The sequence below is a fragment of the Oryctolagus cuniculus genome, chromosome 10 (genome assembly GCF_051225735.1).
Source record: "Oryctolagus cuniculus isolate XC-2025 breed Fujian yellow rabbit chromosome 10, ASM5122573v1, whole genome shotgun sequence".
Lineage (NCBI taxonomy): Eukaryota > Metazoa > Chordata > Mammalia > Lagomorpha > Leporidae > Oryctolagus > Oryctolagus cuniculus.
In genome coordinates, this window is record NC_142876.1 from 43749566 (window position 1) to 43774817 (window position 25252).

At 36.6% G+C, this 25252-nt stretch overlaps 1 protein-coding gene across 13 annotated transcripts in view; it reads left to right on the forward strand.

The window, feature by feature from the left end:
* NOL4 (nucleolar protein 4) overlaps positions 1 to 25252 on the forward strand; it is a 373533-nt gene that overhangs the window by 266784 nt on the left and 81497 nt on the right. For 9 of the 13 annotated variants that reach the window (XM_002713494.6, XM_089305836.1, XM_051851300.3 and 6 more), the window contains 2 exons: positions 9211 to 9390; positions 10124 to 10315. In XM_002713494.6, the coding sequence (XP_002713540.1) occupies positions 9211 to 9390; positions 10124 to 10315 (372 nt within the window). The remainder of the gene's footprint in view (positions 1 to 9210; positions 9391 to 10123; positions 10316 to 25252) is intronic. The other 4 variants (XM_051851303.3, XM_008261193.5, XM_089305837.1 and 1 more) reach the window with 1 other exon arrangement.

Below are 25252 nucleotides of genomic sequence, written 5' to 3' on the forward strand. Positions count from 1 at the left end.
CTAGTCTTGTTTGTGTGCTCCCTTTGACTCTTAATCCTATCATTATGATCAGTTGTGAACAGAAATTGATCACTTGGACTAGTGAGATGGCATTGGTACATGCAATCTTGATGGGATTGTATTGGAATTCCCTGGCACATTTCTAATTCCACCATTTGGGGTAAGTCCGATTGAGCATGTCCCAAATTGTACATCTCCTCCCTCTCTTATTCCCACTCTTATATTTAACAGGGATCACTTTTCAGTTAAATGTCAACACCTAAGAATAATTGTGTGTTGATTAAAGAGTTCAACCAATAGTATTAAGTTGAACAAAAAAATCCTAAAAGGGATAAAGTAGTAAGTTGTACATCAACAGTCAGGACAAGGGATGATCAAGTCACTGTTTCTCATAGTGTCCCTTTCACTTCAACAGGTTTCCTTTTTTGTTGTTGGTTAGTTGTCACCGATCAGGGAGAACATATGACATTTGTTCCTTTGGGACTGGCTTAATTCACTCAGCATGATGTTTTCCAGATTCCTCCATTTTGTTGCAAATGACCAGGTTTCATTATTTTTGACTACTGTATAGTATTCTATAGAGTACATGTCCCATAATTTCTTAATGTTAAATGCTAACTATGTTTAATATGTCTTGTTACATGAGGACTTCTATTTTAAAAGTTGGTGTCAAGAAATTACAGTGCCTTAGAAATTTCCTGCTGATAAATGTGACAGTGCCTCAAAAGTAGTCATTCTATAGTGACAACAGAAAACAGAGTTAAAATCATAGATTCAGAGCCAAACCAATGGGTTCAAATCTCGACTTCTTTATTTGCAAACTTTGTGATGTTGAGAAAGTTACTTAACCAGTGATTTGTCAATGAAATGAAATATTTTTAAAGACATAGAATAATGCTTGGCATATAATTGGTGCTCCTTATTCTACAGTCATATAACTTCAGGCAGATCTAGATTAAAATAGTGGCTGGAGAATTATCTGTTTGAGAAGTATTTAGATGATTCCTTATTGGTAGAAAGAGGAGGATTATACCTCCCCACTTGCTTATTTCAAAGGTGAAGGATGCAATACACTAGATGTACCATGGTTCCAAGTGCTAATTTCTTCTCTTTGTCTCTCACTCACTTTCTTCATTATTTGTTTTATAGCATTTGATCTATCAGAAAATATTATATCATAAATAGAAACAAATATAGTATACTGCTTTTTAAAAATACTTATTTATTTATTTGAAAGATTTAAAAAGAGAGGGGGAGAGGTAAAGAGAGATATCTTCTGTCTGCTGATTCACTCCTCAGATGTCTACAACAACTGGTGTGCTAGGTCAGGCTAAAGCCAGAAGCCAGGAACCAGGAGCTTCATATGGGTTTCCCATGTTAGTGGCAGCGGCCCCAGCTCTTGGGTCCACCTTCTACTGATTTTTTTCTGGCAATTAGAAGGGAGTTAGATTGGAAGTAGATCTGTTGGGACTTGAACTGGTACTTGGCTCAAATATTGGAGGCCAGAACTACAGATGGAGATTTTTTTTTTAATTTTTATAATTTATATATAAAGGGGACAAAATTCATGTATTTCATGTATATCAGTTTTTTTTTATTTTGTTTAAGGAATACAACTTCATGAATTTTATATATACAGATTTGTGAGCATAATGATTCTTCCCCCCACCTCCTTCCCACCCATACTCCCGCCTTTCTTCCCTCCCTCTTCCTTTCCCATTCTTATTTTTTATAGAGATCAATTTTCAGTTAACTTTTATACTTGTAAGATTAACCCTACACTGAGAGATCGCCAATTAGTATGAAGGGAAAAAGAAGAAAAGATCACTTTTTCATATGCTGATTTCATTTCCTTTGGATAAATTCCAAAGAGTGGGATGGCTGGGTCATATGGTAGGTCTATATTTAACTTTCTGAGATATCTCCATACTGTCTTCCACAGTAGCTGTACTGGTTTACATTCCCACCAACAGTGGATTAATATACCCTTCTTCCCACATCCTCTCCAACATTTGTTGTTTGTTGATTTCTGTTAGCTATTCTAATATGTGTGAGGTGAAACCTCATTCTGGTTTTGATTTGCATTTTCCTGATGGCTAACAATCCTGAGGGTTTTTCATGTGTCTGTTGGCCATTTGAATTTCCTCTCTTTAAAAATGTCTGTTCAGGTCCTTTGCCCATTTCTTGACTTCATTGTTTGTTTTGTGGTTGTTGGGTTTCTTGAGCTCTTTATAGATTCTGGAAGTTAATCTTTTGTCAGTTGCAGTTTGCAGTATTTTCTCCAGTTCTGTCAGTTGCCTCTTCACTTTGCTGAGTGTTTCATTTTCAGTGCAAAAGCTTCTTAGTTTGATGTAATCCCAATTGTTAATTTTGGATTTGATTGCCTATGCTTCTGGGGTCTTTTCCAAGAATTCTTTCCCTATGCCAATGCCTTGTAGGGTTTTCCCAATGTTTTCTAGTGATTTGATGGTATCTCATTTTAGATTTAGGTCTCATCCATTTTGAGTGGATTTTTGTGTAAAGTGTAAGGTAGGGGTCTTCTGCTTGCAGAGATCCAGTTTTCACAGCACCATTTGTTGAAGAGACTGTCTGATATTGTAATGCTCCCAGCTTTGTCTTTATTGTTAGATTGTTTTAGCTAAATAGCTATTTGAGGTTTCAGTGTTTCCATATGAATTTAAGCATCATTTTTTTCTAGATCTGAGAAGGATGTTCTTTGTATTTTGATTGGTTTCACTTTGTATCAATAAATTGCTTTTGCTAGTATGTATATTTAAAAAATTTTGATTCTTCCAATCCCATGAACATGGAAAAAATTTTCCACTTTTTTATGTCTTCTTCTATTTCTATTTTAAATGTTTTGTAATTTTCATCACAGAGAACTTTAATGTCTCTGGTTAAATTTATTCCAGGGAATTTAATTGTTTTTTAAATATTGTGAATGAGACTGATCTTAGAAGGTCTTTCTCAGTTATTACATTGTCTGTGTATACAAAGCCTATTGATTTTTGTCTGTTGATTTCACATCCTCCTACTTTACCAAACTGTTTATAGAATCATGTCATCAGCAAATAGGGTTAGTTAGACTTCTTCTTTCCCTATTTGTGTCCCATTTATTTCTTTTTCTTGACGGATGTCTCTGGCTAAAACTTCCAGGACTATATTAAATAGCAGTGGTGAGACTAGGCCTTCTTTTCTGGTTCTGGATCTTAATGGGAATGCCTCCAATTTTTCCCCATTCAGTAGAATGCTGGCTATGTGTCTGTTATTATAAATGCCTTGATTACGTTGAGGAATGTTCCTTCCAAACCCAATTTGCTTAAAGTTTCCATCATAAAAAGTTGTTAAATTTTGTCAAATGCTTTATCTACATCTACTGAGATAATCGTATGATTTTTGGTCTTCATTTTGTTAATGTGGTTTATCACATTTATTGATTTTCGGTTGTTGAAACATCCCAGCATACCTGAGATAAATACCACTTGGTTAGGTGGATGATCTTTCTGATGTACTGTTGGATTTGATTGGATAGTATTTTGTTGAGAATTTTTGTATCTATTTTCATCAGGGATGTTGGTCTGTAGATCTCTTTCTCTGTTGTATCTTTTTCTGGCTTAGGAATTAAGATGATGCAGGCTTCATAGAAGGAGTTTGGAAGGACTCCCTCCCTTTCAATTGTTTTGAATAGCTTGAGAAGAATTGTAATTAGTTCTTCTTTAAATGTCTGGTACAATTCAGCAGTGAAGCCATCGGGATCTGGGCTTTTCTTTTTTTTATTTTTTTGACAGGCAGAGTGGACAGTGAGAGAGAGAGACAGAGAGAAAGGTCTTCCCTTGCCGTTGGTTCACCCTCCAATGGCCGCCGCGGCCGGCGCGCTGCGGCCGGCGCACCGCGCTGATCCGATGGCAGGAGCCAGGAGCCAGGTGCTTTTCCTGGTCTCCCATGGGGTGCAGGGCCCAAGCACCTGGGCCATCCTCCACTGCACTCCCTGGCCACAGCAGAGGGCTGGCCTGGAAGAGGGGCAACCGGGACAGAATCCGGCGCCCCGACCGGGACTAGAACCCGGTGTGCCGGTGCCGCTAGGCGGAGGATTAGCCTAGTGAGCCGCGGCACCGGCCTGGGCTTTTCTTTGATGGAAGAGTCTTTATTACTGATTCAGTCTCCATCTTGGTTATTGGTCTGTTTATGTGTTTTATGTCTTCATGACTTAGGTAGGTTGTATGCTTCCAGGAATCTATCTATATCTTCTAGGTTTCCTGATTTGTTGGCATACAGCTCTTTGTAGTAATTCCTGATGATTCTTTTTACCTCAGTGGTATCTGTTGTTATATTCCTTTTTCATCTGTGATTTTGTTGATTTGGATCTCTTGCTGATTTATTTATTTCTTTTTTTTGGGTAGTTGGGCCAGTGATATGTCATTTTTATTTTTTTTTCAAAAACCCAGCTTTTAATTGATTTTTGTCTTTTTAATTCAATTTTGTTTATTTTTTTCTTAATTTTAATTATTTCTTTCCTCCTACTAATTTTGGGTTTGTTTTGTTGCTGTTTTTTCAGGTCTTTGAGATGCATAGGCAGCTCATTTATTTGGTGACTTTCCAGTTTCTTGATGTAGGCATAATAGCTGCAAACTTCCCTCTTAACAGTGCTTTTGCTGTATCCATGAGTTTTGATATGAGGTATTGTCATCTTCATTCATTTCTGAAATTTTTTGACTAGTTTTTGATTTCCTTATAACCCACTGTTCATTTAGGAGCATGTTTTCCAGTCTCCCTGTGTTTGCATATGATCTTGAGATTCTTGAGTTGTTGATTTCGAGCTTTCATCCATTGTGATCAGAGAAGGTGCATGGTATGATTTTGATCTTTTTGAATTTACTGAGACCTGCTTTATGGCCTATCCTAGAAAAATATCCATGGACTGCTCAGAAGAATGTGTTTTCTGCCACTGTGGGATCAAAAGTTCTGTATATCAGTTAGGTCCATTTGGTCCACAGTGTCCATTAGCTCTGTTGTTTCTCTGTTGATTTTCTGTCTGGTTGATCTATCCAGTGATTTAAATGGGGTGTTGAGGTACCTTGTTACTATTGTATTGGAGTCTATATCTCCCTTCAGATCTGTTAACAGTTCTTTTAAATAGTCAGGGCACCTGTAATTGGGCACATATACATTTATTATAGTCATGTCTTCCTGTTGTATCCTTTAATCATTTCAAAATGTCCTCAAAATGTCCTTTGTTGTCTCTTTTAGAAGTTTTTGTGGTAAAGTCTATTTTTCTGATATTAGGATGGCTACATCTGCCCTTTTTTCCCCCTTAGCATGGAATACTATCCTTTCACTTTCTCTCCTTTCACTTTCAGTCTACATGTATCTTTGTTGGTGAGGTGTGTTTCTTGTGGGCAGCAAATAAATGGGTCTTGTTTTTCAGTCCATTCAGTCAGTCTGTATCTTTTAACCAGAGAGTTCAGGGCATTTACATTCAAAGTAACTATTGATAAGTAACAATTTGACCCTGCCGTTTTTCTGTGGATATTCCTATCATTTACTTTGGATTTCTTTGTACTTTTACTTGGGGATGTCCTTCTTTGCATTCTTTCATGATGATGTCTTTCTTTCTGTGTTCCTGTGTGTAGCACATCCATTAGCATCTTTTGTAAGGCTGGACAGGTGGTGACAATTCTTTCAATTTCTGTTTTTTATGGAAGGTCTATATTTCACCTTTGAGAGCTTTGTAAGGTACAGTATTCTGTGTTCTCTCTTTTTTCTCTTAAGATTTGGACTTTATCATGCCATTGTCTTCTAGCCCATAGGGTTTCTGATGAGAATTCATCTGTCTAATTGGAGATCTTCTGAAAGTAGTCTGGCATTTCTCTCCTAAACAATTTAGAATCTTTTCTGTATGCTTTATGGAGGAAAGTTTGACTATAATGTGTCATGTGCAAACCTCTTCTGGTCATATCTTTTAGGAGTTCTATGTGATCCTGTACTTGGACATTACTTTCTTTCTCTAAATTAGGGGAGTTTTCTGTAATTATTTCATTAAGTAACCCTTCTAGCCCAATCTCTCTTACCACACCATCAGGCACTCCTAAGACCCATATGTTGGGTTGTTTGATAGTATCCCATATTATTTCTAACACTATTTTTAAGTGTGCTAATTTCTTCTTGTTTTTGGTCTGACAGTAAAATTTCCAGGAATTTTTCTTCTTGCTCAGATAGTCTTTCTTCTGCCTCACCAGCTCTGCTGTTAAGTCTTTCTACAGCATTTATTATTTCATCTATTGAATTCTTTATTTCTAGTATATCATTTTGATTTCTCTTTAAAAATCTCAATTTTATGGGAAAAATTTTATTCATATATGGTTTTCTTTCATTCATGGATATGTTTCTGATAGCTTTTGAATAATCCTATGATTAATTTTTTGAATTCCATTTCTGGCATTTCCTCCATCTCTTCATCTTCACATTCTAATACTGAAATGTTGTGTGATTCCTTGGTGGGGGGTATCATAGTGTCTTCCTTATTCTTGTTTCTTGAATTTCTGCATTTATTTTTGGCATTTGTAGACTTTTTTCTTCCTCTGATGGCCTTTATCTTTGAGCTAAGCCTTGGTGACTTAGCGGAATGTCCAAACCTTCAGTGAACACCAAGAGGGGTGTGCTGGATGTGGCCAGGGAGCTCTGGTCAGTGCTCCAGGATGGTGTGAATATCCAGGGTAACACAAAGTTGGGCATGATAGCTCTCGTCTGGTTAACTGGATGGAGAAGAATGGTCACCTGTGTTGTTGTGACCATCCTTCTCCTCCAAGCTGAGGAATGCCCAGATGATAGCCATAAATAAGACCAAGTATCTGCTAAGAACAATAGATAGAATCAAAAAGGAGGGAATGATCCAACATGGGAAGCAGGCTGCACAGCAGACTCATAAAATGACAAACGCCCTAAACAGTACTCTGGCCTCAGATTCAGCCCTTGAGGCATTCGAATCTGGCTAAAAAGCACATGAGAGTATTTCAGGCATGGAAAGTCAAGACACTGTGGCAAAAAATTGCCTACAAGAAAGATCTCTGTGATTGAGTTCCCAGTGGAAAGAAAGGACATCAAAGAAGGAAGTATCTTTCTCTGAAGGGAAGAGAGAACTTGCACCTTGCTTATGGCCCTGTCTAAATGATGGAGTTTCTGGACTCAAAAGGCTTCCATAGCCTTGGCAGCTCATGACAAGAGCCTTGGGTGATCACTGACATCATAAATAAGAGTGTCATTTGTTTAATCAACAACAGGAGTCAATCTGCAGCTGCTCTCCATGTAGGACCTCCATCCTTAATGTGTTGTACTATGAGAATTAATGGTAAAACTTGTCTTCAAACAGTACTTTCTACTTTGAGTGTCTGTGTGGGTGCAAATTAGGGAAAACATATGATGTTTGTCTTTTTGGGACTGCCTTATTTCACTAAGCATATGGTCTCTAATTGCATGCATTTTGTTGTGAAAGACAGAATTTTGTTCTTTTTTATGGCTTAGTAGTATTCCATTGTGTACATATACCACACTTTCTTTATTCAGTCATCAAGTGATGAACATCTAGGTTGATTCCATATCTTAGCTATTGTGAGTTGAGCTTCTATAAACATGGGGATACAGATACTTCTTTCATATACTGATTTTATTTCCACTAGGTAAATTCCCAGGAGTGAAATGGCTGGGTCATATGGTAGCTCTATTTTCAGATTTCTGAGGAATCTCCATACTGTTTTCCATAATTGTTGTACTAGTTTACATTCCACTAACCAGTGTATTAGGGTATCTTTTACACCACGTCCTTGCCAGCATTTTTTTTTTTATTTTTAGATATAGCCATTGTAACTAGGGTAAGGGTACAAATACAGATCACCTCATTGTGATTTGCATTTAAATTGCCCTGATGGCTAGTTATCCTTAGCATCTTTTCATGTCTTTTGGCTGTTTGTATTTCATCATTTGAAACATGAGTGTTCATGTTCTTAGCCCATTTCTTAACTGGATTGTTTCCTTTGTTGTTGAGTTTCTTGAGCTTCTTATACATCCAGGATATTAATCCTTTATAGATGTATGATTTATTTTTAGATATCTAGCTTTAGTATCTTATCCAAGGTACCTAGGATATGTTTTGATGATTAAAAAGTTTTTTAATGATGATTAAAAAGTATGTTTTGATGATTAAAAGCTGGCAAAAGTGAGTTCTCAAAGGAGTTTTGTAAGGAAGTTCATTGTTACACTGTACACTACTGGGTCAAGCTCCCAATCATGCCATACATCTGGATCTCCTTTACTTCCTGGTCACTTCTCCCAAACCAAATCTCAGATTGCCCCAGGAATCCCTAAGAGGAAGTATGTTGAATGTATTATCCCCAAATGAGTGTCAAAAGTCAATTTACTTATTGTTGTATAGTTATTTCCACATACATGCATGAACATATTGTTGCATCTCAACAATTAGATCCCAAGGCCGTTGGTTGATTATATGTAGAAATGATTCTTAAAATATTTAAAAATTTTGATGTTTAATGATTTTTTACATCAAAAAATGTGTCACTTTGTTTTTATATTGAACTTGTTCTGTCTTTTGTATAGTAAAGGAATACATAAGCACTGAATTTAATGTATGAATAGGAAGGATCCTGTTTTCTTTTTCTAAAACAAAAATCATAGATCATTTATAAACTGATTTTAAAGTATTGGGGGGTCTTATAAATAATATCCCTAATCACAGAAATATCTTGTATGGTCACTTTTGGAAGTTATTTAAACATATCTATGCCTCATTATCCTGATATGTTTAAAGAATACTAATATAATTAGACTGTTCTGAGATAATTTTTCTAAGAATATGGAGTTTTATTTTAGGATGTAAACCAGTGATTCTTTTTCAAAAATGATTAAAGTTTACTTTTTTGTGGAATATGGATTTTGAGTGGAGATAGTAATTGGTCTCAAACAACCAAATTCAAAAAACTTTTCTGCAATGAGAGAAACATCCCATGTGGCTATTGTGCACTTGAAATGTGACTGGCGTGATAACGAAAATCTTTTTTAAATTGCATTAATTTTGGATTAAAATAACCACAACTTTGGAGTTATCAACTGGTAAACATGATTTTTTGAGAAACAGTCGAAAAATAATGTAAATACTTTTGTAGTGAATTTAAAAGCAGCAATTTCACCATTTCTTTTCAGTCTCCTGCTCATAGTTACTCAAGCTATGACTCTGGCAAAAATGAGAGTGTAGACCGAGGTGCCGAGGACCTGTCCCTGAACAGGGGAGATGAGGATGAAGATGACCATGATGATCATGACGATTCTGAGAAAGTGAACGAGACAGATGGCGTGGAAGCCGAGCGGCTGAAAGCTTTCAATGTGAGTCCTGCCACTCTCCCTGTGTGGCTTAATTTTTAACCACTTCACTTTTGTGTTGTTGCTTGTTGGTAAATGTGGATATTTTAGAGACATGTTTGTTTAATTTACAGAAGGATTTAAAAAGTACATGAAACACTCTTTGCCACCCAGACACCAGAATTGCTGTGTTTTGTTTAGAATTTTACAGCCAAATGTGAGCTGGAAGCTGGAATTGTGTTGTGTGAGTATGCATGTTTGCCTATTGGATGAAGCGGGCCTCGCTTACTCTCTGATGAGTTCGCCCGTCATCAGCTATTTCTTCGGCTTTCCTAGCTTATCTAATTATGCATGACGGAAGAGTCAATAGTTTATTTTCAGAGATTAGTCCACTGTGCAGGGTAGCAATATAGCAGTTGTATTTATCATTAATAGACAATTTAATGGGGTGCTCTATTGTCACAGTCTACTGTTATTTCCTGATTTTTTTTTCTACACAATAGTCTATTCTTTTCTGTCTGTCTGTCTGTGTGTCTGCCTCTCTCTCTCTTTTATTTTCTCTCTATTTTTTTAATCCAACCATTTAGAAAGTCTTTAAAGAGTGTTTGCTTAAAATTTCTGGCTTTCCATTGCATAAAGTTCTCCAGTGCATAAACCAGAGAAAGAATATTTTCCTATCAGTAATCAAAGCAGGAAGCTAGGAACAGCAGAGAGCAGCCCTCCAAACCCTTCTCCTCTGTCTCCCTCTTGCCAACAGATGTTTGTCAGGCTGTTTGTAGATGAAAACTTGGACCGAATGGTCCCAATCTCTAAGCAGCCCAAAGAAAAGATCCAGGCTATCATTGACTCATGCAGGCGACAGTTCCCTGAGTACCAAGAGCGTGCCAGAAAACGTATACGGACTTACCTCAAGTCCTGCAGGCGGATGAAAAGAAGTGGTTTTGAGATGGTGAGTTTTGAATTAAAACACAGCCCTAGATTCCATCGAAATCCCACATGTAAACCATGACACTATTTTTTTTTCATCTTAGTGTCTTTTTTATTTTTTCCATAATGTCAGGTCAAAGGGGTTTTCGTTTGCTTGTTTGTTTTTCCCCCTTCTCCTTTTCATCTTCCTGAAGTATTTTATGCCCTTTGTTTATTTACTAAGGTCTATCTTGTGAGACCAGTGCTCATAGAACTACATGGTACCATGTCACAGAAAATGAGGGTGATATGAGTAAAAAAGCAGTGAGAACCCACATCTCACGCATGTTGGGTTTCTTTCTGTCATTATTAAAGTGGTTACAAGACACACAAAGTCAGAAGGCATGTGAGAATGGCTTTCTCTGGAATGAAAGGAAAAGGATGGCTCCTTCTCAGGAATACCATTTTCACATCAATGGTTAACAGATAGCAAGTCTTAAAAACAAAATGGCAGGGAATGTCATTCCTCAGGAGGAAAATAAGGCTTTGTTGCACCAGGTATATTTATGTGTGTGCTTGTAGGTGTTACCATGAACTTTTATACTCCACTCTGTCTATGGATGAGCTTATGCTGATGTTAGATTACTTATGGGGTGGAAATTAGAAACCAGTGTTCTTTGAACTTTGTTCTTTTTCATCTTACTCTAATGGATACACTTAGAAAGGGTGTGCCCATCTACAATGAATGCTTTTCTCAATTCTTGAATTTTTACTTGTATAAGCAGCAATATATTGGAAAGCTCCATGAAAACTCAGTCTCTTAATGCTTGTGATCTGTGCCTCTAATTTGTTAGGTATGGTGGAGAAGGAATTATTATAGATGAGAGGTTTGATATTTCGTCTATGAGAAATAATTTTGGTTAATGTGTAAAAGTCCAGTGAACAGCTGAAAATCCACTATCTGTTGTCAACTTTCCTACCTGACCCCTAAAAATCTTTGTCCTTGTTGAAGAAAAGGTGACTTCCTCAAAGATCTAGTCTTCTCAAATAGTTAGAAGCAAAAGGCTGTGTCCTGGGAGCCAGATTTTAAGTTCTGGATCCATCAATCTCTAGCTGTATGACTTAAGCAAGTTACTCCAATTGCCTGTTTTCAGGCTCCTCCTCTGGAGATGACAATTCCTAATTTGTAGAACAGAGTGAATTATTTATATTGTCTCATGTAAGCCTCTGCAAGTCATTTTTAGCATTTGGTAAGCACTCAGTAAACCTTCACTCAAAATATTATGCAATGTTATGCAATACATCTGATAAGTTTTTATTTATTATTTTTATTTGTAAGGCAGAGAGACAGAGAGAAAAAGAATTCCCATCTACTAGTTCACTCCCCAAATGACCACAGTGATGGGAATTGGGTCAGGCTGAAGACAGGAGCCTGGAACTCAATCTGATTTCCACACATGGAAGGCAGGAACTCATGACTTGAGCAACCATCAATGCTTTTCCAAGTCTGCATTAATTAGCAGGAAGCTGTGGCCAGGTACTCTGGTATGGAACACAGGCATATAAACCAGTGTCCTGACCCCTAGGCCAAATGCCCATTGCCCTAAAGGTATTTATTCTCCAATTACAGATCCTTGCAAATAACCACTTGCTTACTTCTCAGGATACTTTTATTGGAGCTGAAGTTTGTTGTGCATAAGACAATAAAAAAATGGAAAATTTAGCAAACTAAATTATGACAGTGGGAGTAGTATGATATGAGCAAGAATGAGATATTACTTAAAGAAAATGAGCTAATTCTCCCAATAATGAATTATTTAATTATTATTATGATCTGCTCAATAAAAGATGACACATGAAAAGGGTATGTGAACAAGTTTAAAAACCCAGCAACCTGACATTGACATAAAGTTCAAGACAATTTAGTTTTCAAGATAAAGGCCCATTGAAACAAAATACATCACTGTACTTCAATGAACATAATAGTATCATATACCAAAATCTTTACTTTTACTTGTATCTGGCATTAGAATTTTTCTAATAGTTTAACATTTTTACAGATATTTTCTATGTCAAAGTTTATTTTTATGACATAACATTTTTCTACTAATCATTCTGTAAGAGAAAAAAATCATTGCCATGGATCCCTAATGCATATTTCAGCTATTCAACCATTTTTTTCTTTTTTTTCATACAGTTTAGAGATTCTTTTTTTGTTTATTTGCTAACAGCATGTTCAAAAGGAAAAAGGAGTCAAATAATGTCTAAGCAGTCTTTGCTGCTACTGTAATATTGCCTTCTGCTGAAGTTAGACATGACCAAACCCTACAGAATTGCTTATTATTTGAAATTTAATTATGACAATCTGTACTTTTAATCTAGATGAAGTTGACAAATCACATTTAAGGAATGCTAGTATTGATAAATAATTTAATCTTCTTTTTTTAACTTTTATTTAATGAATATAAATTTCCAAAGTACAGCTTATGGGTTACAATGGCTTCCCCCCCATAACGTCCCTCCCACTCGCAACCCTCCCCTTTCCCACTCCCTCTCCCCATCCATTCACATCAAGATTCATTTTCGATTCTCTTTATACATAGAAGATCAGTTTAGCATACATTAAGTAAAGATTTCAACAGTTTGCTCCCACACAGAAACATAAAGTGAAAAATACTGCTTGAGTACTAGTTATAGCATTAAATCTCAATGTACAGCACACTAAGGACAAAGATCCTACATGAGGAGTAAGTGCACAGTGACTCCTGTTGTTGACTTAACAAATTGACACTCTTGTTTATGGCCTCAGTAATCACCCTAGGCTCTTGTCATGAGCTGCCAAGGCTATGGAAGCCCCCTGAGTTCACCGACTCTGATCATATTTAGACAAGGCCATGGTCAAAGTGGAAGTTCTCCCTTCAGAGAAAGGTCCCTCCTTCTTTGATGACCCATTCTTTCCACTGGGATCTCACTTGCGGAGATCTTTCATTTAGTTTTTTTTTTTTTTTTTTTTTTTTTCCCCAGAGTGTCTTGGTTTTCCATTGCTGAAATACTCTCATGGGCTTTTCAGCCGGATCCACATGTCTTAAGGGCTGATTCTGAGGCCAGAGTGCTGTTTAGGACATCTGCCATTCTATGGGTCTGCTGTGTATCTCACTTCCCATGTGGGATCGTTCTCTCCCTTTTTTTTATTCTATCAGCTAGTATTTGCAGACACTAATCTTGTTTCTGTGATCCCTTTGGTTCTTAGTCCTATCATTATGATCAATTGTGAACAGAAATTGATCACTGGGATTAGTGAGATGGCATTGGTACATGCCACCTTGATGGGATTGAATTGACCATTTTTTTTTTCAAAATTTATTGCCATTTTTATATTATATTCAGTTTACCATGGTTATCTAGTATAAACCTTATACTACACAATGTATTTTTTTAGTGTTGCTTATTTATTTATTTGAAAGACATAGAGACAGACAGGCATCTCCTGTCTTCTGGTTGAGTGCCCAAATGCCTGCAATACCTGGGGCTGGGGCTGGGGCTGGACCAGGCTGAGAGCAGGAACCTGGAACTTCAACTAAGGCTCCCAGTGGTGGCTGGGACTCAAGTCCCAGGATCCAACACCTGCTACCTCTTGGAGTGGGTATTAGTTGGAAGCTGGAATTGGAAACAGAGCTAGGACTCTAATCCAGGTACTGTGATATGGGTTGCGGACATTTTAACCATTATCTTAATTTCTGCACCAGACACTCACCTCAGGACACAAAAAGTTGATTTGCAATATCAAGAAATTTTACAAACTATTCTTGATGTAAATATGTCATTTAGAAAATACATATTTACTTTTAATAATTTCAATTTATTCAATTATTCATTTATTCAGTATATACATTACAGTTAGACAAAATAATAAAGAGAAACATAAGACATATCTGACTTTTTAATTAGAAAAGAGCATCATTGGGCCTGGCGCTGTGGTACTATGTTAAGTCTTCACCTGTGGCACTGGCGTCCTGTTTGGGCACCTGTTGGTGTCCTGGCTGCTCCTCTTCCAATCCAGCTATCTGCTTATGGCCTGGAAAAGCAAAGATGCCCAAGTGCTTGGGACTTTACAACCACATGAGAGACCAAGAAGAAACTCCTAGCTCCTGGCTCTGGATAGGCTGAGCTCATGCCACTGTGGCCATCTGGGAGTAAAGTAGTAGATGGAAAGTCTCTCTCTATGTCTCTCCCTTTAAGTCTGTAACTCTGCCTCTCAAATAAATAAATAATTCTTTTTTTTTTAAAAAAGAGAACACTTTATTAAAAAATGTGTCACATATTCTCTGATTATGGTGATTTGTTGAGGTGACAAGTTGTGTGGAATGGAATGCTTAAGTAACACTGTAAGCCTTCATGTAATTGTTAAATGAATGATCTAGGTAAAACAAGTATTGTAGTTTAGGCCATATTATTTAGTGATACACTATGGCAGATAACACATTATGTCTACTATCTAGCTGACACTCGGAATTTTTTTTGTCTTATTTATTGTTCCATTGTAATAGATGGTAGGTAAAACTTTTGTCATTTTGAATACTCGTGCTTACCCAAAGACAGGAAAAGGCATGGCTTGTACAGATAGTATTTATAAGTAAATATTTAACATGAATATTTGCCCTCATAATTTTTAAGTGTGATTTAATATGACATCCACAGGTGTTTTCTTTTTTTAATTATAACAACATTGTATAAAAAGCTTTTTTTTATTTTGTTTTGAGTGGGTAGCTATGAGGGAAATGTGTTATTTTCAGCATATAATATAATTATTTTATATATATATAATTCTATAATATGTAAAAAGTTTAAAAAGCCTATTTGAAATTTTAATACATTTACAAAATGGAATTGTAAAGTGTAGGTTTACTTAGTAGGGGATTCTGTATTGCGAAGTGAAAACAGCAGCCAGCAAGCTTAGCTATTCCCGTTAGTTAGGATCTTTAAGGTCAGAAGACTCCTTAATTAGAAACATAAAATATTGAGTTACATGTTTCCTATTGACTATAAGAAATTCAAAAGGATATTCCCAAAGAAGTGGTTTATCACAATATACATCAATGCTAAACTTGGAAATCTTAACATTCACTTAACTGACTTGCTGCCATCGTTAATACACAATCTATTCATAATAAATTATTCTTATACTATCCCTAAAGAATTTATATACCCACATAAGAATTTTAATTGAGTTCACTGCATGCTTGAACACCTTAATGTATTATGCATTCTTATTTCACTGAAATTATCAACCCACAAGTCATGATTGCTTAAAGCAGCCAAAATTTTTGTGTCACATTCTGCGTAGTTTTTGTAATGTATAAAGTAAAATAACATATTCTAATTCTTTTCTACACCCTTTCATCAATTCATCATGAACAATCATCTCAAATCATAAAAACCTTTCCTGTTGGATACAAAGGTCAGATTTTGTGAAAAAGAAATATAAAAAGCTTGATTCAAAGTACTTGAATAAAGTACTTGAAATATACATAAATATATGAAGTACTTAAAATATATATAAAAAGCACTTGAATAAATGAAATAAATAAACAAATAAGCAAAAAACTTGATCCAAAGGACCCAATGAGTTAAAAGGCCATTAAGTTAATCCTTGGACAAATAGTGTATTTCAAATTATTATTTATTATATTGTATAGCTTTGACTCACAAAGTTACTTTGGCTACTTTTGTTGGTTGCTCGAAAAAACAAATGCATGTCTCCAAGGTGTCCTGGTCTTAAAGTTAAAAGTACACATAATACAAAATATCATAAAATCAAGTTTTATAAACAAGGTGGGGTTGACCACTGCTAAGTAGGGACCTCTGTTATGTGATAGGCTTTTCTCTATTTTGTTTCCTGGATTTGCGTTATTGAGACTCTTTTACCATGTTCCATATTTTTACATGTATTTCTATAAAATCCAAGTGAAAACATTTAGGGAAGATACAGTCTAAGAGAGTTTCTGTCCCATTCTGCCACTGAACACAGATAGGCCAAGTAGCCTAGATATTGGAATTCTATATCCTCAGTTTACTGAAAAATGACTTAGTTCCTTTTACTATTATGTGATTGACTACTTTAGTTTGTAGAAATATGTTATGTGTAAGGTTTTGTAAAATTTGACCAAAGACAATGCCCATTAGGCTACTAAATGTTTACTCTGAGTCCTCACTTCAGAAGATTCGTATAGAATTTAATGCAGGAAAAATGTTTCTCCTGAAAAACGAGAGCACTTTCATTTGCTGTCATCACCAGAACTACGTAACTTAATATGTTCATTTTTATTTTTGAAACATGTATTTTATTTATTTGAAAGGCAGAGTTACAGAGAGAGAGAGAGAGAGAGAGAGAGAGAAGGGAAGGGAGAGGGAGAGATCAACCGATCTCCCATCTGTTGGGTCACACTCCAAATGGCTGCAATGGCCAGGGCTGAGCCAGGTTGAAGCCAGGAGCCTGGAAGTCCATGTGAGTCTCCCATATGGGTGGCAGGGCCCCAAGTACTAGGCCATGATATGCTATTTCCCAGGCACATTAGCAGGGAGGCGATCAGAAGTGGAGCAGCCAGTACAGGAATAGGAATGCTGTCATTACAGATGAGCAGCGGAACTTGCTCTACCACGGCTGAACTTGCTGTACCACAACGTCCTCCCCAGTATATACACTTTGTGCCTTCCCCGGAAATTTCAGAGCCAAAATCTTTTCATCGTCCCAATTGTCTTTCTGTTTATCTTGGTGAACAGATTTCCTTTGTAGATCTGATATATATTTTAGGAGAAAGGCTGAGCTATAAATTTTAAAATAAGTAAATAGCCCCAGTTCTAGGAATATCAGAAGATAAACCTTTCTCGTTAAGGAAATTGTATATTTGTGAGGGGATATTATAATATCATTTGCTTCTACTTGTCTCATGCAGACCAAGAATTGAGAAATCAGACCTTGTTTTCAATTCACATCTTCCTTGGCACCACAAGCACTGAAAAAACTACATTGACACTTGTGATTCATTTTTTAGCAAACAGAGATGTTATCAACATGAATTAAAGTGCTTCTTTAAAGTGAAAATCTTATCATATACAAAACTAGCTCTTCATACAAAATCTTGATAAAAACTTTATAATACCCACATTGCTATTATCATGCACATTATCCTTCACAAAACATGGGTACAAGAATACAGGTCTCTTGGTGACCAATTAACTTAATTGATGCTAATTAGCAAACACATTTTGTTTGTATCCCCACCTGCTATTTGTACCAATTTTGCCCTCTCTCGCCTAGTTGTCATCCGCCATCTCTTAGAATACTTTCACATCCTCTAAGTTCTTTATTCATAATATTTATTTTAAATTACAATCTATAATATCCTCCTCAATAATCTTGATCTGATCTTCTAGTCTCATAATTTTTTCATCTTTTCAACATCAGTGATCTGTGCTTCAGCATGAATATATAGTAGACTTAGCACCCAAAGCAATATTAACAATTTTCAGTATCATCTGAAATGTCTGTTTTTATTTACCTTTGATAAATAATCCTGCTGCCTCTGCTCCCATACCATGCTACCCTCTTCAGAACGTGGTTCCAACAACTGTTCCTGCTCTTTCACGTGTTCAGTTTTCCCCTTTCCCTGAAGGAGAAGAAAGTTTCTTTTCTTCTTCTTGAGAAAAAAGACCCAGAGTTTTGTTTTTTGCTTTTTTTTTTTTTCAACTTACAAAGTGATAAAGTTTCTTTTAAAAAAGGTGAGGAAGTCACGCAAATGTGGGCCATGTTCAGGAACAAAGTGGACTGGGAAGGGAAAAGATAAGAGAGGGGGTGGGGTGAGAGAGAGAGAGAGAGGGAGGGAGAGAGATTTCGGTAACTTGCCTCTACTGAGTCTGTGGGAAGACAGTGAGCCCTTCTCCATTGCCAGGCTCCTTATGAGCTTGGAAAGGGGGAGTGGTTACCAGGAAAGACCCAGAGTTTGTAAAAAAGCCAGTCCCTTGGGGAGAGGGAGTGGGTAAGGGGAGGGTTGTGGGTGGGAGGGACGGTATGGGGGGGAAGCCATTGTAATCCATAAGCCGTACTTTGGAAATTTATATTCATTAAATAAAAGTTAAAAAAAAAAAAAAAGCCAGTCCCTCATTCCTCTTCTATAATTTGAGTCACTCTTTCAATGATAGGTTCTCCAAAGAGTCTTTTGTACCCAAAGATTACATCTATTGCCACTGGTTCTTGTGCTACAGTCCCACATGCAGGCCATTCCGACTGGTTCCTACCACATGTGAAATTAGTTATATTATTGAATTATTATATTATGAATTATTATATAGGCCATATGACTGATTCACACCAAATCCCAAGATTGTATCCTCAACCAATCACCCTCATTTTCTCGAAGCCTCGATGTTTTAATCCTTCCTCATTTACCTTGCTTTGGAGCCATTCCTATGATTCTGTTTGGCCATGTACTGTGTGTAACCCTAACTATAGTTGAAAATGTCTACTCTTGTCCAAAGTACCCTGCTATCAAAGTTGTATCTACAAATTTTCCATATCTCATTCCAAATGTCAGCCAATTATTGTTATATCACGCTGACTCCTTTACATTCTCCACCACCCTTTCTCTATGCTGGTGTTCCACCTCATCAGCCAACCCACCAAGAAATTCCTCTTAACTTGCCTGCTTCTGTTGATAACACCTCCATTGTTGTTTACACCACTAATCACAAATGAATGAGATTTGACTTTCTTCATACTTGCACCTTGCACCCCACTACTCACTGAATTCTGCTTGTTCTTTCTTTCCTATGCTTTCAAGTAAGTCCCATAGTTTACAATTTTATCTGCTATCATTCATACCTCATACCTTCATACCCTTCATGCCTCATACCCATAATATTGCATAATCTTCAACATCTTACTTTGTCATTAATTTCTTCCATACACAACATGCTTTGGCAAAGGTAAAATTAAGATTTGTGAAGCCTGAATACTACATCAAAAAAGATATAAAATTATAAGCAAAATTATGTTCTATTTATGGATTTTTAAACTTAGAAAAGATGCCACATAAAAAATTGTATGCACCACCAAAGTTTCAAAGATTCAACTCTTTTGCTTCTGACAGATCTTTAGACAATATTTAGGCACACCTACATATACACGTTTTCTAATTTTCAATTGGCTTCCACTTCCTGCCTAGGGTACATAATATACATAAAATATTTAACATATACCCTGAAACCTTTGTTTTCTCTCTTCCAATATGCTTAGTCATTTCTTTTCACACATTAGCTCATCACAAGGAACTGCTACTCCATCTCTCAATATGTTGTCTATTGATGCACTGATATTCTCTGACTCAGGGATTATGGGTAGTCTTCTCCCATTATTTTACTAACTGTTTGAAAAATTGAAGATAATTAAATTTTTAAAGACTATATCCAACATCTCACAGTTACTCATCATTGAATCTTTTAGTTTTATCAAGAGGTTGAGCAGAGTGTCATGGAATACCCCATTATGTACATGCACCCCACCGTCTTCCTACCACAAACACAAACCCTGAATATAATATTTGTCTAAATATCTATCTAACATCAAAAGAAGGAAAAATAAATTCCCAGGTACCTGAAATAAAGAAGAAACTTATAGACAGAATTATAAGCTCTTAACTAGATAGGGTAATAACCTATGAAGACAGAAAAGTGAATGTAGACTTACATAAATTAGGGTAGGGTTCTGAATGCCCACTGTGTACAGGATATATGCATTTTAGTTTGTGATTAGGTGGGGAAATAAGCTGAGAACTATATAAAGCTAGAGTCCTGGCAAAGTAAAAGGAAATTAAGAATCCTCCAATTACAATATCCAGTGATAAATATGACAGGGAGTATAAGCATTGAAATTACAACCTTACTAGATGTATTAAACAGAATTTAAGGTATAGACAAGGAACAAATCAATACATTGGAACATAGAAGTATAGAAATTACCTACACAAAATAAAAATAGAGGAGAAATATGAATGAGAATTTAAGATGAGGAACAGATGAGTAAATATGGATTTATAGGTGTTTCTTTTTTTAAAAAAAGATTTATTTATTTATTTATTTGAAAGGCAGAGGCAGAGAGAGAGAGAGAGGGAGAGAGAGAGGTCTTCAATCTGCTGGTTCACTTCCCAGATAGCCGCAATGGCCAGAACTGCACTGATCTGAAGCCAGGAGCCAGGAGCCTTTTCCAGGTCTCCCAGGCAGGTGTAGGGTCCCAAGGACTTGGGCCATCTTCCACTGCCTTCCCAGGCCATAGCAGAGATCGGAAATGGAGCAGCTGGGACTTTAACTGGCACCCATATGGGATGCCAGCACTGGAGGCAGTGGCTTTACCCCTATGCCACAGCACTGGCCCCTATAGGTGTTTCAAAGGAGAAATTAAAATAAGGAAAATGTAACATTCAAGGAGACAATGATGCAAATTTTCCCAAGTTGATTGAACCCTGGGGCCTATGGAACAGAAAAGTAGACAAGTACTGAGCAGTATAAATAAAATGCATCCATATCATACCCAGGAATATCATCGTACAACCACAACAGAACAAAGATATGTGGCCAGAAGAACCAAGAGATTATCTAAATCTAAATCTAAATCCGAGTAACAACTTCTTATTTTCATAGTGGATGTCAGAGACAGCTTTAAAGTACTAAGCAAAAACCCACCCAATTGTTAATGAAGTTCCTTTAACTTACATATCAACGCCCAGCTAAACTGTACTTTTTTGTTATTTTTTCAATATTTATTTTATTTATTTGAAAGTAACAGTTACTGAGAGAGAGCGAGAGGCAGAGAGCGAGAGAGAGAGAGAGAGAGATTGATTGATTTACACTTGCTGGTTCACTCTTCAAATGGCTGCAATGGCCAGGGCTGGGCCAGACTAGAGCCAGGAGCCAGGAGCCAGGAGCTTCCTCTGGGTCTCACACATGGATTCAGATGCCCAAGGACTCAGACCATCTTCTGCTGCCTTTCCAGACGGATTAGCAGGGAGCCGGATTGGGAGTGGAATGACTGGGACTCGAACTGTCACTTATATGGGTTGCCCATGTCGCAGGCAGCAACCTTACCCAAAACACCACAATGCCAGCCCAGATTGTACTTTGATAGTAAGAAGGAATGCAACTCTTCAGACAACTACAGACATCACCTCTTAGCCAGACTCTGGGCAGGCAAAATGTACTCAAAGATAGAGGTAATTAACCCCAGAGGAAAAAACAGAAATTAGCAGGATTGATGTGCAAATCTGAAGAGAAGTATCCCGATTTTATCATCAATGGAGCTTGGTTTAAGTGTGTGCTTTAGTAATTGTAACTTGTGGACCTTTTAAACTCTGAGCTTTAAATTCCCTATAAGAAAAGATAGAAACAACAGGACTTGAATAAAAATTGTTGAAAGCTCCTACCTGGGACCTCCTGCTGCATATGAAGAACATGATAAAATGCAGTCTCAACTGCAAGTGATTTCCACGGTTTCCTTTGCTGGAAAATCATCACTGCCTCAATTGTTCAAAGTACTCGCAGGACTGAGCAGAATCTATTTATCTGTTTAATCCTCACTTCCAGCCAACAGCAGCCTCAAATCTCTCTCTCTCTCTCTCTTCTGTTTGTGCAAATTGTACTTGTGGTACATTTTTTGTAGTTTTATTTTATCCTGTCTTATATTACTGTTATCTATATATGGGTTTAGCTTCTTACTAAGAAGTTACGTCCTTTGAATACTATGCTTCTTAACTCGTTCATCTCTGTATCACCCACAATGTCTCACTTAGTACAGGAGCTGCTTCGGAAGCTGTTCAATTCATAGTCAACTGAATGAAAATTGTTGAATGAAAGATTGAGTGAATGAAGAGATTTATTAATGTGCTAATCAGTAGCAAGATAAGTTCTTTTTTCTTGTGTGCTATGTGTTTCACAGTATCATGCAATCAGTATTTCATTTTTAAAAGATACTAATAAAAAACTAAAAATACTACTGCTAACTAAAAATATAGCTTAATATATTTTAAGTAACTAGATATCTTCCCTAAAGAAGACAGTTATATGTCATTTAATTCTAATTCTTTTCAATCCTGAAACTTTATTTTTCAATAGCTTTTTAATAGTAGATACTTGGTGATTACCACAAAAAAGTAGTGTTAATAACTGTATGAATAGAATTGATGTGCATCTTTAATTTTGCAAATAAATTATTAGGGAAAAAAGTCTCTGCAATTTATAATTAACTGTCTAACTATGTGTAATTGCTATTTTCATAATTAAATGGTGTTTCCTAGTAGAAATTAAAATAAAAGATCATTTACTTAAAAGCTAGAGTTTATTATTTTAGTTGAAATTTATCTTGTGTCTTGGTCAGTGGTATGTTCAGATATTAGGTAAACTGTGCTTTGAGGTATCAATTATAAATAGGCATCAGTTCCCCATGCATTTGTGAAAGATCATTATTAAAGACCAATAATATTCTAAAATTAAGTCCAAAACATAGACCATTAATTAATAAATTAAGTACTTTTAATGATATCCTAGATGAAGGTTAATTGGCCTAGATTACATTTTTGTTGAAAACACAATCAAACTCTTCTTAAATTAGTCAAGGACAATCACTTCTTGGCCTTTTGGCTTATATCAAGTGTAAATTAGTGACCAGCATTTTCTCAAGAAACTGGAAAATCCTGGGATTCATGCATGGCTGGATCCATGGGCTCAAATGTTAGGGGTTTGCTGCTCTCCTTTCTTAACTGCTTCTCGCGGATGTTGATTTACTTCTCAGACAAGTCCTCCTTACCTATTACAGGGGAATGTGGCCATCAGCAGTTGTAAGCATCTATTCTTTTTTTTTTTTTTTAAAGATTTATTTATTTTACTTGAAATACAGAGTTACACAGAGAGAGAAGGAGAGGCAGAGAGAAAGAGAAGCCTCCCCAGTAGGCTGCAATGGCCGGAGCTGCACCAATCCAAAGCCATGAGCCAGGTCTCCCACGCAGGTACAGGGGTCCAAAGGCTTGGGCCATCTTCTACTGCTTTCCCAGGCCATAGCAGAGAGCTGGATAGGAAGTGGAGCAGCCAGGACTCAAACCTGTACCCATATGGGATGCTGGTGTTGGAGGCTGGGGCTTTAACCCACTGCACCACAGTGCCAGCCCCTAAGCATCTATTCTTAAAACTCACAACCCCACAGCAGTTCTCCAACCCCTGTTCTTAGTTGCCATGAAAGAATTTTGACCCTATTAAGATCCAACGTTGGGGGTAGCACTGTGGCATAGCAGGATAAACCTCCATCTGCAGCACTGGCATCCCTTATGGGCACTGGTATCCTGTTCGTGTCCCGGCTGCTACTCCTCCAATCCAGCTCCCTGCTAAAGTACCTGGGAAAGCAGTAGAAGTCCAAGTCCTTGGACCCTTGCACTCACATGGGAGACCTGGAAGAAGCTCATGGCTCCTGGCTTCCGATTGTCCCAGCTTGGACGTTGTGGTTTTTGGGGAGTAAACCAGCAGACGGAGGAAATTTCTCTCTGTCTCTCCCTCTGTCGTTAATTCTCTCAAATAAATAAAAATAAATAAAAATTCCTTAAAAAAGATCTAATGTTGATCTATTGAGTCGGTTACTGGGAACAGAGGGTGAATTCCCATGATTGCCCAGGTATAGGGTAAAGTTGTGAGGTATTTTGCTTATCATTTCCATCAAAACCATACAGTACAGGTTAAGGACTGTTAAATCACTACTTTATTACTTAGTTCACATCCACAGCCCTCATCTAAAATCTTGGATTATCAATGGCTCTGAAATTTGATTGTTTAACGTTTTGGGACATGGTAGAGAACATACTCTGTTTATTGCATAACACACCTGTAAAGTAGATTGGGAAAATATAACATATGCAAATAAAATATATTAGTAATTCTGCAGTAAAACACATGCGTATTTACCAATATGAGGGGGAAAAAAGACTGCAAGTATTCACATGTCAGGTTTTTTTCTGCCAACTGAGGTATCCCTAAGTTTTTGAAAAATCTTCTCATTTGTATAATATTAGATTCCAGAATTGCTGATAAAAGATTTTAAATCTGTAATTAAAATATTTTATTCCATGTATTTTATATTCTACATGCTAGGCATTGTAATAGCTTGTAAAATGTACTTTATTATGGCAGAAACTTATTGTTTATGGTCATATTTCTGCAATTGGCACAGTTCTTGACATGGAAAGTACTTATTAAATATAATTAATAAATACTTGAAGATACTGGTTCCTTATGTACATAGAATTTATGTTTATAAAATTCTAAGAAGCAGCCCATGATATGGAAATTATTTTTTCCTCTACAGGATTTGCTAACTTAACCTGTTTATATTTATAAAAATGAAAATATTGATATCTAGCAGGAATGACTAAGAATCTGAGGAATTATATTGAAACAGCAGTTACATAGATGGCAAGTAGCTAATTACAGGATAATTTCTAGGTCAGACTGACTTACTTGCTCAACTATCTATTCTACTGACATCTGTGAATAAAGCCACATGGGTAACAGAAGGGATCATTTAGAAGCTGAAACTTTCTATCCACCCTGTACCATTATGCCTTTAGCCATACAAGCACTATTTGGGAGAGACAGCATCCATGCAATAGAAGTTCTTAATTATGTATCTTAAAAAGTTACAAGATTTGTAGAAATAATTGTAATTTGAGACCCTACCTAATCTCTGCTATGGAATTGTTCACTTTAATTATGTTCCAAGAGCCTTATTGGGTAGACATCACTGTTATTCCTGGTTTGGCCTTATCTACTTAATCTTTACATAAAAGCCCGAGTCTGGAAAGCATTAACTATATGTAACTTTACATTTTTTTTACTATTTTTGTTGACTTAAAAATTATACAAATCCTGCAGCATTCTAAATGTGCAAAGTTCA